Raw genomic sequence first — 15000 nt, forward strand, 5'->3', positions numbered from 1 at the left:
TAGGAGCTGCTGTAGTCGTTAGAAAAGGGGATGTAGGAGCTGCTGTAGTCGTTAGGACAGAGGATGGGGATGTAGGAGCTGCAGTAGTCGTTAGGACAGGGTATGTAGGAGCTGCAGTAGTCGTTAGGACAGGGGATGTAGGAGCTGCTGTAGTCGTTAGGACAGGGGATGTAGGAGCTGCAGTAGTCGTTAGGACAGGGGATGTAGGAGCTGCAGTAGTCGTTAGGACAGGGGATGTAGGAGCTGCAGTAGTCGTTAGGACAGGGGATGTAGGAGCTGCAGTAGTTGTTAGGACAGGGGATGTAGGAGCTGCTGTAGTCGTTAGGACAGGGGATGGGGATGTAGGAGCTGCAGTAGTCGTTAGGAAAGGGGATGTAGGAGCTGCTGTAGTCGTTAGGACAGGGGATGTAGGAGCTGCAGTAGTCGTTAGGACAGGGGATGTAGGAGCTGCAGTAGTCGTTAGGACAGGGGATGTAGGAGCTGCAGTAGTCGTTAGGACAGGGGATGTAGGAGCTGCAGTAGTCGTTAGGACAGGGTGTGTAGGAGCTGCAGTAGTCGTTAGGACAGGGGTTGTAGGAGCTGCTGTAGTCGTTAGGACAGGGGATGTAGGAGCTGCTGTAGTCGTTAGAAAAGGGGATGTAGGAGCTGCTGTAGTCGTTAGGACAGAGGATGGGGATGTAGGAGCTGCTGTAGTCGTTAGGACAGGGGATGTAGGAGCTGCAGTAGTCGTTAGGACAGGGTGTGTAGGAGCTGCAGTAGTCGTTAGGACAGGGGATGTAGGAGCTGCTGTAGTCGTTAGGACAGAGGATGGGGATGTAGGAGCTGCAGTAGTCGTTAGGACAGGGGATGTAGGAGCTGCAGTAGTCGTTAGGACAGGGGATGTAGGAGCTGCTGTAGTCGTTAGGACAGGGTGTGTAGGAGCTGCAGTAGTCGTTAGGACAGAGGATGGGGATGTAGGAGCTGCAGTAGTCGTTAGGACAGGGGTTGTAGGAGCTGCTGTAGTCGTTAGGACAGGGGATGTAGGAGCTGCAGTAGTCGTTAGGACAGGGGTTGTAGGAGCTGCTGTAGTCGTTAGGACAGGGGATGTAGGAGCTGCTGTAGTCGTTAGAAAAGGGGATGTAGGAGCTGCTGTAGTCGTTAGGACAGAGGATGGGGATGTAGGAGCTGCAGTAGTCGTTAGGACAGGGTATGTAGGAGCTGCAGTAGTCGTTAGGACAGGGGATGTAGGAGCTGCTGTAGTCGTTAGGACAGGGGATGTAGGAGCTGCAGTAGTCGTTAGGACAGGGGATGTAGGAGCTGCAGTAGTCGTTAGGACAGGGGATGTAGGAGCTGCAGTAGTCGTTAGGACAGGGGATGTAGGAGCTGCAGTAGTTGTTAGGACAGGGGATGTAGGAGCTGCTGTAGTCGTTAGGACAGGGGATGGGGATGTAGGAGCTGCAGTAGTCGTTAGGAAAGGGGATGTAGGAGCTGCTGTAGTCGTTAGGACAGAGGATGGGGATGTAGGAGCTGCTGTAGTCGTTAGGACAGGGGATGTAGGAGCTGCAGTAGTCGTTAGGACAGGGTGTGTAGGAGCTGCAGTAGTCGTTAGGACAGGGGTTGTAGGAGCTGCTGTAGTCGTTAGGACAGGGGATGTAGGAGCTGCTGTAGTCGTTAGAAAAGGGGATGTAGGAGCTGCTGTAGTCGTTAGGACAGAGGATGGGGATGTAGGAGCTGCTGTAGTCGTTAGGACAGGGGATGTAGGAGCTGCAGTAGTCGTTAGGACAGGGTGTGTAGGAGCTGCAGTAGTCGTTAGGACAGGGGATGTAGGAGCTGCTGTAGTCGTTAGGACAGAGGATGGGGATGTAGGAGCTGCAGTAGTCGTTAGGACAGGGGATGTAGGAGCTGCAGTAGTCGTTAGGACAGGGGATGTAGGAGCTGCTGTAGTCGTTAGGACAGGGTGTGTAGGAGCTGCAGTAGTCGTTAGGACAGAGGATGGGGATGTAGGAGCTGCAGTAGTCGTTAGGACAGGGGTTGTAGGAGCTGCTGTAGTCGTTAGGACAGGGGATGTAGGAGCTGCTGTAGTCGTTAGAAAAGGGGATGTAGGAGCTGCTGTAGTCGTTAGGACAGAGGATGGGGATGTAGGAGCTGCAGTAGTCGTTAGGACAGGGTATGTAGGAGCTGCAGTAGTCGTTAGGACAGGGGATGTAGGAGCTGCTGTAGTCGTTAGGACAGGGGATGTAGGAGCTGCAGTAGTCGTTAGGACAGGGGATGTAGGAGCTGCAGTAGTCGTTAGGACAGGGGATGTAGGAGCTGCAGTAGTCGTTAGGACAGGGGATGTAGGAGCTGCAGTAGTTGTTAGGACAGGGGATGTAGGAGCTGCTGTAGTCGTTAGGACAGGGGATGGGGATGTAGGAGCTGCAGTAGTCGTTAGGAAAGGGGATGTAGGAGCTGCTGTAGTCGTTAGGACAGGGGATGTAGGAGCTGCAGTAGTCGTTAGGACAGGGGATGGGGATGTAGGAGCTGCAGTAGTCGTTAGGACAGGGGTTGTAGGAGCTGCCAGGGTGGGAGCTGCGGTAGTCGTCAGGACCACAAGGACTCCAATGGAAATACTCCTAAGCTTTATTGTGTTGATGATTTTCTTAAATTCTCTGTGGAGGCGCATAACAGGCTGGAGCGACCTTATATATATATATATATATATGTGTGTTTTACAAATTGTCAAATAAATTCAATCAATTTATCCGTCAGGGCAGGATTCAATCCGACCGCCTCTATTATTGACAAAGCAGATCAGATTGAATCCCTCAATGTTTCCTGTGAACATCTCTGTCCACATCGGTGTCTGCTCAGTGCAACTATAGCTTTCCTTTTACGACAGTACATGGTGATTCGTTTGTTGATCAAAACCTCCGTGTCCGTAACAACGTTTGATGAATACGAATAGTTTAAAAGTATATGATGTGCAGCACGACACACACGCAGCTTTGTTGTTCTGAAGATATGCTTGTTGTTTTTTTTGGGGTGGGTTTATTGTGTCTTTTTAAACTAGAATCCTCCATTAAAAACAATAACGAAGTGGTGACCCAGTCTCTTTTGTTTTGTTGGTAAAACGATGTGGGACGGGCCTCAGAGAAAATATAACCACTCTCCGAATTCATAGACAGAGCTACGGACGCTAAGGACTGACCATCCGTTATATTAACATTATACAGTAGTTGTAACCGTGTACTGAGACTTTAATGTCAATCCCAATGTCACAATGAAGAGGCTGACGCTTGATTTGGTAGAAAGGAAAGAGAACCAGTCAGGATTTAAATACATTATATTGTTCTACTAGTCCACGTAAAGTCACCGAGGATTCTAGAAATGCATTTTACAATCGCCTCACGAGACAGGTAACAGACACATAACCTCCATCACTTGGTCTGTTAATATATCAGTCACAGATAAATAACCCCCATCACTTGGTCTGTTAATATCAGTCACAGACACATAACCCCCATCAGTTGGTCTGTTAATATATCAGTCACAGATACATAACCCTCCATCACTTGGTCTGTTAATATCAGTCACAGACACATAACCCCCATCACTTGGTCTGTTAATATCAGCCACAGACACATAACCCCCATCAGTTGGTCTGTTAATATCAGTCACAGACACATAACCCCCATCACTTGGTCTGTTAATATCAGTCACAGATACATAACCCCCATTACTTGGTCTGTTAATATCAGTCACAGACACATAACCCCCATCACTTGGTCTGTTAATATCAGTCACAGACACATAACCCCCATCAGTTGGTCTGTTAATATCAGTCACAGATACATAACCCCCATCACTTGGTCTGTTAATATCAGTCACAGATACATAACCCCCATTACTTGGTCTGTTAATATCAGTCACAGACACATAACCCCCATCAGTTGGTCTGTTAATATATCAGTCACAGATACATAACCCCCATTACTTGGTCTGTTAATATCAGCCACAGACACATAACCCCCATCACTTGGTCTATTAATATCAGTCACAGACACATAACCCTCCATCACTTGGTCTGTTAATATCAGTCACAGACACATAACCCCCATCAGTTGGTCTGTTAATATATCAGTCACAGATACATAACCCCCATTACTTGGTCTGTTAATATCAGTCACAGACACATAACCCCCATCACTTGGTCTGTTAATATCAGTCACAGACACATAACCCCCATCACTTGGTCTGTTAATATCAGTCACAGACACATAACTCCCATCACTTGGTCTGTTAATATCAGTCACAGACACATAACCCCCATCAGTTGGTCTGTTAATATATCAGTCACAGATACATAACCCCCATTACTTGGTCTGTTAGTATCAGTCACCGGGGGGCGCTAGAGAGCGTGCTATGGAGTAGACGTGCTTTGCTAGAGCTCCGCTCCATTTTGAAACAAACTAGTATTTATCTTAACCTCTCACGACCTATATCTTCAGACAAATATGACAAAGGGAAAAGGCACCAGAAAATGGATTAACAAGATAATTTGAATGAGACAGACAAGGAACCAATTTCAACGTCGCCAACCCACGAGGAGTTAGCTGCACACGCAAAGTGACATACTGGCTGCCATAAACTCACTAAGCAAGAAGGTGGACACAAGGTTGGCTGATATCTAAAAGAGTAGGGTGACTTTGGCCGAAACTGTGAAGGCAACTCAGAGAAGGGTGCATGAGGTTGAGCAGACGACAGTCGATCACGAGTCCAGGCAACAGGACATAGAGAAACAGTGCGCAACGTTCAAAAATGACAACAAAACCCTGGAAATGCTCGAGTCGCATTCAAGACACCAGAACATCCGAATATGTGGCATCCAGGAGGACACTGAGAAAGGGAAACCCACTGAATTTGTCTCGGAGCTGATACCGGCCCTGCTGGGGAGTGAACACTTCAAAACGGCCATCCAGATCGACCGCGCACACAGATCTCAGGCAACGAAGCCGGCCAAGGGCGGGCCACCAAGGCCATTCATTGTATGGCTGCACTATCCCCAGACCAGGGACCTCATCCTCAAGCTGGCTAGTCAAAAGTTCCCCCTTAACTTCAATGGAGCCAGGGTGGCTTTCTACCCAGATCTTACCTTGGAGGTGAGGAACCAACGGAAAGAGTTTGATGAGGTACGCAACAAATGCAGGGCGGCCAACATCCGATATGGATTCCTCTTCCCAGCCCGGTTTAAGGTGACAGTCGAAGGATCAACACGTACGTTTGACAACCCTGGTTAGACTGTAAACTCTCCTTCCAGACCCACATCAAACGTCTCCAATCCAAAGTTAAATCTAGAATTGGCTTCCTATTTCGCAACAAAGCATCCTTCACTCATGCTGCCAAACATACCCTTGTAAAACTGACCATCCTACCAATCCTCGACTTCGGCAATGTAATTTACAAAATAGCCTCCAATACCCTACTCAACAAATTGGATGCAGTCTATCACAGTGCAATTCGTTTTGTCACCAAAGCCCCATACACTACCCACCATTGAGACCTGTACGCTCTCGTTGGCTGGCCCTCGCTTCATACTCGTCGCCAAACCCACTGGCTCCATGTCATCTACAAGACCCTGCTAGGTAAAGTCCCCCCTTATCTCAGCTCACTGGTCACCATAGCATCACCCACCTGTAGCACGCGCGCCAGCAGGTATATCTCTCTGGTCACCCCCAAAACCAATTATTTCTTTGGCCGCCTCTCCTTCCAGTTCTCTGCTGCCAATGACTGGAGCGAACTACAAAAATCTCTGAAACTGGAAACACTTATCTCCCTCACTAGCTTTAAGCACCAACTGTCAGAGCAGCTCACATATTTCTGCACCTGTACATAGCCCACCTATAATTTAGCCCAAACAACTACCTCTTTCCCTACTGTATTTATTTTATTTATTTATTTATTTTGCTCCTTTGCACCCCATTTATTTCTATCTCTACTTTGCACATTCTTCCATTGCAAATCGACCATTCCAGTGTTTTACTTGCTATATTGTATTAACTTTGCCACCATGGCCTTTTTTGCCTTTACCTCCCTTATCTCACCTCATTTGCTCACATCGTATATAGACTTGTTTATACTGTATTATTGACTGTATGTTTGTTTTACTCCATGTGTAACTCTGTGTCGTTGTTTGTGTCGAACTGCTTTGCTTTATATTGGCCAGGTCGCAATTGTAAATGAGAACTTGTTTTCAACTTGCCTACCTGGTTAAATAAAGGTAAAATAATAATAATAATAAATCACTTGGTCTGTTATCAGTCACAGACACATAACCCCCATCACTTGGTCTGTTAATATCAGTCACAGACACATAACCTCCATCACTTGGTCTGTTAATATCAGTCACAGACACATAACCCCCATCACTTGGTCTGTTAATATCAGTCACAGACACATAACCCCCATCACTTGGTCTGTTAATATCAGTCACAGACACATAACTCCCATCACTTGGTCTGTTAATATCAGTCACAGACACATAACCCCCATCACTTGGTCTGTTAATATATCAGTCACAGGATCATATGAAAAGCGGTAACCATTGGGTCCACACATATTATATACGTACCATGGTTGGTCCTCTTTTCCACACCTATCATGTACATACCATGGTTTCTTTACAGATGTTACAAATTAAAACACAAACATTAGATTTTTCCAACAGCAAGAACAGGTTTTATATTATAAGAGCAATAAATATTCACTTTTTTTTTATATATATATATATGCATTTTCATTTGAAACCAAAATTCATACTGTATACAGCAAAAAATACATAGATATTTTTAAAACAATGCCTTCTCCGGTTGACTTTTACAATCCTCCTCCCCTCTCCTCTCCTCCCTCGAGATATACACAACATTACATGTCTATTTGTCCATTTCCTGTGTAGTTACAAACACGTAGTAATTACAGTCCATTTTCTGTGTAGTTACAGACACCTAGTAATTACAGTCCATTTCCTGTGTAGTTACAGACACGTAGTAATTACAGTCCATTTCCTTTGTAGTTACAGACACCTAGTAATTACAGTCCATTTCCTGTGTAGTTACAGACACCTAGTAATTACAGTCCATTTCCTGTGTAGTTACAGACACCTAGTAATTACAGTCCATTTCCTGTGTAGTTACAGACACGTAGTAATTACAGTCCATTTCCTGTGTAGTTACAAACACATAGTAATTACAGTCCATTTCCTGTGTAGTTACAGACACCTAGTAATTACAGTCCATTTCCTGTGTAGTTACAGACACCTAGTAATTACAGTCCATTTCCTGTGTAGTTACAGACACCTAGTAATTACAGTCCATTTCCTGTGTAGTTACAGACACCTAGTAATTACAGTCCATTTCCTGTGTAGTTACAGACACGTAGTAATTACAGTCCATTTCCTGTGTAGTTACAAACACATAGTAATTACAGTCCATTTCCTGTGTAGTTACAGACACCTAGTAATTACAGTCCATTTCCTGTGTAGTTACAGACACCTAGTAATTACAGTCCATTTCCTGTGTAGTTACAGACACCTAGTAATTACAGTCCATTTCCTGTGTAGTTACAGACATAGTAATTAATGTCCATTTCCTGTGTAGTTACAGACACCTAGTAATTACAGTCCATTTCCTGTGTAGTTACAGACACCTAGTAATTACAGTCCATTTCCTGTGTAGTTACAGACACCTAGTAATTAATGTCCATTTCCTGTGTAGTTACAGACACCTAGTAATTACAGTCCATTTCCTGTGTAGTTACAGACACCTAGTAATTAATGTCCATTTCCTGTGTAGTTACAGACACCTAGTAATTACAGTCCATTTCCTGTGTAGTTACAGACACCTAGTAATTACAGTCCATTTCCTGTGTAGTTACAGACACCTAGTAATTAATGTCCATTTCCTGTGTAGTTACAGACACCTAGTAATTACAGTCCATTTCCTGTGTAGTTACAGACACCTAGTAATTACAGTCCATTTCCTGTGTAGTTACAGACACCTAGTAATTACAGTCCATTTCCTGTGTAGTTACAGACACCTAGTAATTACAGTCCATTTCCTGTGTAGTTACAGACACGTAGTAATTACAGTCCATTTCCTGTGTAGTTACAGACACCTAGTAATTAATGTCCATTTCCTGTGTAGTTACAGACACCTAGTAATTACAGTCCATTTCCTGTGTAGTTACAGACACGTAGTAATTACAGTCCATTTCCTGTGTAGTTACAGACACGTAGTAATTACAGTCCATTTCGGAGTACATGTATTTTTATTATTAATAGATATTATGTTTGTAAAACAGCTCCATTCAGTGAGACATGCAGCAATCACAATATCATATAGAGAAGACGGTTCATTTCGGTTCAGAGAGAGAGCGAGAGACATCAATACAATGACCACTTAAAGCCTAGATCCATGGTCTCTTGATCTCTAGTCTCCATCCCTCTATCCCTCTCTCCGCCCTATATCTTACATAAGCCTCCCCGCAGAGCATGACAGCATCTGGTGTACAGAGGGTGTAATGCCAGGATGGGGGGGGGGAGAGCAGTCTTAGATGAAAGGCTGTGATATAGAACAGAGTCTCAGTCAGCCCTGGGCCAGCCAATCAGAAAGCGGGAGAGGGTACTGGTGCGGGAGACGGTCTGGGGAAGGGAAAGGCGAGGGTCCAGGGTGGGGGTGCAGAGTGAGACCAGTGGGGTGCAGAGTGTAACCAATGGGATGCAGGGATTCAGGAAGAGGGGCGGGACTGCAGTGGGATTGGACGAGAGGCACTAACGGATGGCCTGTGTGCAAAACTACAAAATGTATGACCTAAGCAACACCTCCACACTAAGGAGATGCTGTGTGTGTGTGTGTGTGTGTGTGTGTGTGTGTGTGTGTGTGTGTGTGTGTGTGTGTGTGTGTGTGTTAGTCCAGTTATTTAATACGATCACCTACTGTAGGTTACTTAGCAAGCGGGTATTAGTGCCTCTGGCTAGTGAGTAACTGTACACTGACATCAAATACAGGGCGCGTTCAGACAACAGTATGCAACGTTTTGGAACGTTCAGATCTAAATAATGCTATGTAGAACAGACAAATGCCTCTCTGATAGTGTATGTGGAATAAGGCATCATGGCGGCTCTATGAATGGCATTTCTATCTGCGACATTCAATAACGTTTGGCAACTGAACATGGCCCAAAAGTTCCATTGGTTACCTGACCAACCAAATAAACAAATCGCATCTTAATACACAATACAACATACAAATAAAAAATAAACACTAGCACAAAACAATAGTTAACGGTATTAGCAGTAGCTGTTACACGCACACCAACAATAGCAATAGTAGCATCAGTAGGAATCTAATCTAGATAATCCTAACAATTCTGTCATCAACCACGAAAACCTTCTCAAGTACGATCTCTGTCCAAGAGGGGAACTTGTTTCTTCTGAAGTACGATCTCTGTCTAAGAGGAGAACTTGTTTCTTCTCAAGTACGATCTCTGTCTAAGAGGAGAACTTGTTTCTTCTCAAGTACGATCTCTGTCTAAGAGGTTCTTCTAAGAGGAGGACCTGTTTCTTCTCAAGTATGATCTCTGTCTAAGAGGTTCTTCTAAGAGGAGGTTTGTTTTTTCTCAAGTACAATCTCTGTCTAAGAGGTTCTTCTAAGAGGAGGACCTGTTTCTTCTCAAGTACGATCTCTGTCTAAGAGGTTCTTCTAAGAGGAGGACCTGTTTCTTCTCAAGTACGATCTCTGTCTAAGAGGTTCTTCTAAGAGGAGGCCCTGTTTCTTCTCAAGTACGATCTCTGTCTAAGAGGTTCTTCTAAGAGGAGGACCTGTGGACATAATGTTTGATTATATTTGTTTTGCTCCAAAAATAGATATTTATAAGCAGCCTGTTTTATACAGTAAACAGAAAGTGTTAGTTAAAATACCAATATATATTGAGAAGGAAAACATTTTCTAGATTTGCAGTTTTTCTTGGGTACATTGTAAAAAAATATATAGTAATCATAGCAATTAGTGGAAATTAAACAAAATAAAGTGTAAAATGTTACATTTTCATTGACTAACAATAGTTTTTTAATATAATTAGTGAAAGTATTGAGGGAGCTAATGCATGAATAAGGATTGTTTTGACAGTATTTTACAGTAATATACTTTATACACATATTCTGACTTAATTGCATTGTTTTTTTTTTGTGTGTGTGAAAACTACAGTCTATACATAAACTGCTACTTATGTGTTATTCCATGTCAATTGCTAATTGTCAGTGTGGAAACGTCGTAGCCAAGGACAAAATTGCAATTACAATCAAGTACAATCAAATGTATATAAGAATATATAGTCATTTACATTAAAGTCTAATGATCGTGGATAGTAGTTATTCACAAACTTCCAATACAATTTATTAAAACTGTTGTGTGTGTGTGGGGGGGGGGGGGGGGAGGAAAAGCCCCAAGATATATTAATTCAGATTGGTTGGCTTATTCCACGGTACGAAAGTAATATTCAAAGAAAATACTTCACAAATATTTGACATTTCATTTTTTGTCATGTCCCGAGTGATTGGGGAGGTTTTATGAAGTAACACTAATTGAGAAGTGTTTATGAAGTAACACCCATTTGGGGAAGGTTTATGACGTGACACTCCAGCTACTAATCAGTGGACTTAGGCCAGGATTGAATCCCCTTCGCCATTTAAAGGTGGCTAAGTTCCATTTAAAGGTTGCTAAAAGAGCCCTTTTTAAAAGGTAGGTAATTTCCGATTGAGCCGACATATGCGGTTTGCTGTTAATGCAGTCTTAGCGATCGCAAGAACATTGCCGGCAAAGCGCGATCGGATTTAACCCCGGCCTAATGGCATGATGCTGGAACTGTAGACGTGACTCTGGCCTTGCTGGCTCGACAACACAGCGGGGACAGAAGGCAAAACAATCTGTCCATCAAAGGTTTACATCGGTACATACCTGGAATGATGCTAGTGTTTCACATGCTCTATTATATATATATGTATATATGTGTGCATGTGTGTGTATGTATACATATATATATACATATATATATATATATATATACATATATATTTACATATATATATACATATACATTTACATATATATATATATGTGTGTGTGTGTGTTAGTAACCCTGCTGGCCATATTCACACTAGTGTCAACAAGTAACACACTGGTGGTCTTTTCACACACTTCTCGAGCGTTACTCTTTACAAGCCTACATGTCTTTACAACAAAAAAACTTAAATTCTTACACCTTTCTGCATATGTTGAGTTTCTCTTCATTTTGCCACCTTTGTTTCGTTGGTAACAAAACATTAGTCGTTTAAAATTCACCTGCATTCGACTTGACCTGTGATCTTGATCTCAACCAGTGTGAGTACCAACCTGGTCTCAAGAGTATTTCGTATTATTCTGTCCGTAAAATCCGAGACACTCCATTTAGTATGATATATTACGTTTCATATGGTATTTATTCATTTGTGGATGTCCGTCACCCATTTTGTATGATATGTTACAAATTACAATTTGCATGATAGTTTGTGAATAAGCAAAAAAACGTACAATATGTTGTGGATTTGTAAATGTACAATATGTAAAGAATTTACTAAAAGTATGATATGTTACAAATTCCTATTAGTTGTGGCTAGCTAGGCGGCTAATGGGACCTCTCCAGAACCACCCCAACATCAACCTATGTAATAATTAGCTAGGTGGCTAATGTTAGCTAGGCTAAGGGTTAAAGGGACCTCTCCAGCACCAACCCAACATCAACCTATGTAATAATTAGCTAAGTGGCTAACGTTAGCTAGGCTAAGGGTTAAAAGGACCTCTCCAGCACCAACCCAACATCAACCTATGTAATAATTAGCTAGGTGGCTAACGTTAGCTAGCTAAGCTAAGGGTTAAAAGGACCTCTCCAGCACCAACCCAACATCAACCTATGTAATAATTAGCTAGGTGGCTAACGTTAGCTAGCTAAGCTAAGGGTTAAAAGGACCTCTCCAGCACCAACCCAACATCAACCTATGTAATAATTAGCTAGGTGGCTAACGTTAGCTAGCTAAGCTAAGGGTTAAAAGGACCTCTCCAGCACCAACCCAACATCAACCTATGTAATAATTAGCTAGGTGGCTAACGTTAGCTAGGCTAGGCTAAGGGTTAAAAGGACCTGCTAGGTGGCTAACGTTAGCTAGCTAAGCTAAGGGTTAAAGGGACCCCTCCAGCACCAACCCAACATCAACCTATGTAATAATTAGCTAGGTGGCTAATGTTAGCTAGGCTAAGGGTTAAAGGGACCTCTCCAGCACCAACCCAACATCAACCTATGTAATAATGGCATGTTTCTATGTTTTGTAGTCAAAAAGAAAGAGGAAGAAAAGTGTTTCTAATGACATCATCAACCAATTAGTTAACAATATATTAGTAGGCAATGCCAACTCCTAATTGGTTAAAAATCACACGATGCACATCGATGATGCCATTGGAAAACACTTTTTTACTACAAAACATAGAAATGCGTAATTTTGTCATATGTTTGTGTATTAAGGTTAAGGTTAAGGGTTAGGGTTAGCTAAAATGTTTAAGGTTAGGGTTAGCTAAAATGTTTAAGGTTAGGGTTAGATAAAATGTTTAAGGTTAGGGTTAGCTAAAATGTTTAAGGTTAGGGTTAGCTAGAATGGTTAAGGTTAAGGGTTAGGGATAGCTAAAATGTTTAAGGTTAGGATTAGCTAGAATGGTTAAGGTTAAGGGTTAGGGTTAGCTAGAATGGTTAAGGTTAAGGGTTATGGTTAGCTAAATGGTTAACGTTAGGGTTAGCTAGAATGGTTAAGGTTAAGGGTTAGGGTTAGCTAGAATGGTTAAGGGTTAGGGTTAGCTAGAATGGTTAAGGTTAGGGTTAGCTAAATGGTTAAGGTTAGGGTTAGCTAGAATGTTTAAGGTTAGGGTTAGCTAGAATGGTTAAGGTCAGGGTTAGCTAGAATGTTTAAGGTTAGGGTTAGCTAAATGGTTAAGGTTAGGGTTAGCTAGAATGTTTAAGGTTAGGGTTAGCTAGAATGGTTAAGGTTAAGGGTTAGGGTTAGCTAAAATGGTTAAGGTCAGGGTTAGCTAGAATGTTTAAGGTTAGGGTTAGCTAGAATGGTTAAGGTTAAGGGTTAGGGTTAGCTAAAATGTTTAAGGTTAGGGTTAGCTAAAATGTTTAAGGTTAGGGTTAGCTAGAATGGTTAAGGTTAAGGGTTAGGGTTAGCTAAATGGTTAAGGTTAGGGTTAGCTAGAATGGTTAAGGTTAAGGGTTAGGGTTAGCTAGAATGGTTAAGGTTAGGGTTAGCTAAAATGTTTAAGGTTAGGGTTAGCTAGAATGGTTAAGGTTAGGGTTAGCTAGAATGGTTAAGGTTAAGGGTTAGGGTTAGCTAAAATGTTTAAGGTTAGGGTTAGCTAAAATGTTTAAGGTTAGGGTTAGCTAGAATGGTTAAGGTTAAGGGTTAGGGTTAGCTAAATGGTTAAGGTTAGGGTTAGCTAGAATGGTTAAGGTTAAGGGTTAGGGTTAGCTAGAATGGTTAAGGTTAGGGTTAGCTAAAATGTTTAAGGTTAGGGTTAGCTAGAATGGTTAAGGTTAAGGGTTAGGGTTAGCTAAAATGGTTAAGGTTAGGGTTAGCTAAAATGTTTAAGGTTAGGGTTAGCTAGAATGGTTAAGTGTTAGGGTTAGCTAAAATGGTTAAGGTTAGGGTTAGCTAAAATGGTTAAGGTTAGGGTTAGCTAAAATGGTTAAGGTTAGGGTTAGCTAAAATGGTTAAGGTTAGGGTTAGCTAAAATGTTTAAGGTTAGGGTTATGGTTAGCTAACATGCTAAGTAGTTGAAAAGTAGCTAATTTGCTAAAATAATAAAGTTGTCTGTGATAAGATTCAAACACGCAACCTTGGTGTTGCTACACGTTTGTGTTATATCTACATCTATCTACGCCCACCCATCCACCTGACCAATTACCCTTATTTCGTTCATGTCTTTTAAGTAACTTCCTGTCTTATGTAACCATACCAAACATAACGTATCATACTAATTTGAGTGTCCCGGATATATACGTTCACTTTATTACGTCTAGTCTATGAAACCGGACTGAAAGTACACATGTCTGTTTTATTACACAACAACAACAACATGGAGATTTTAAGATGTAAGAAGGCAGACACTGGCCATGTCACTTCCTGATTCACCAATCCATTTCCAGTCCACTTCCTGGTTCAACAGGTTTGGCACCCTTTGTCATCATAATTCTCCTCCTCTGGCAACATGAGGTCATTGATGAAGTCATGCAGAACATGGCCCCCACAGAGACACAGAAGCATCACATCCTCATCAACCTCGGTACCGTATGTGAATATCTTCATGCAGATCGGTCTGTGGAGTTTCTGTGTGTCAGTGTCTTCCTCTCTCTTCTAACAGCTGACTAGTCATCCTCTCCCTCTTCAGGGTGTCAGTGTAGAAGACATGAGGATCATGGTCTCGTGATGATGTAGCCCTGCCTGTGACGGCCCAAAGAGGGGGAATTTCCTCTCGGTCTAACAGTTAAGAAGTTTATTATCCTGCAGCTGACATTCATGTCTTCCTCTCTACCTGAATGTGAATCTGTGAGGGAACCGGAGGTGGAAGTAACACAGCCTGAGCAAGTACCGCCTCCTGCCTCTCCCAGAGCGCCGGCGGCCATATTGGATGATCTGGGCGTGGCCACTCTTAAACCTGTAGTTGTTCTGGTCTGTCGACCTCAGTCTGACGAGCGGTGCCCCCTGGTGTCTGGGAGGGTTGTTGCGTCTCCTGACACTCACACCACCGTGCTGATGCGGTTGATAGGCTTGGACTTGGAGCTGGTGGTGCTGCCCGACCCCGTGCTGCTGTTGCCCCCGCCAGACCCCTGCTGCCCTCCCTGGTGCTGGAGGGGGTGGGCGTAAGGGGAGATAGGGGTAAGTGGGGTATTGGGGGAGGAAGGGGGGGG

The 15000-nt window shown here is 43.0% G+C and overlaps 1 protein-coding gene across 1 annotated transcript in view; it reads right to left on the reverse strand.

Moving 5' to 3' along the window:
* Positions 1 to 13714: 13714 nt before the first annotated feature.
* The window catches only part of LOC139417626 (IQ motif and SEC7 domain-containing protein 1-like), a 92619-nt gene continuing 91333 nt past the window's right edge, over positions 13715 to 15000 (reverse strand). The window contains exon 14 of the mRNA XM_071166834.1: positions 13715 to 15000. This exon is cut by the window's right edge and continues 1212 nt beyond it. Within this exon, the coding sequence (XP_071022935.1) occupies positions 14830 to 15000 (171 nt within the window). The 3' untranslated portion in view covers positions 13715 to 14829.

The sequence above is a fragment of the Oncorhynchus clarkii genome, chromosome 9, assembly GCF_045791955.1.
Source record: "Oncorhynchus clarkii lewisi isolate Uvic-CL-2024 chromosome 9, UVic_Ocla_1.0, whole genome shotgun sequence".
NCBI lineage: Eukaryota > Metazoa > Chordata > Actinopteri > Salmoniformes > Salmonidae > Oncorhynchus > Oncorhynchus clarkii.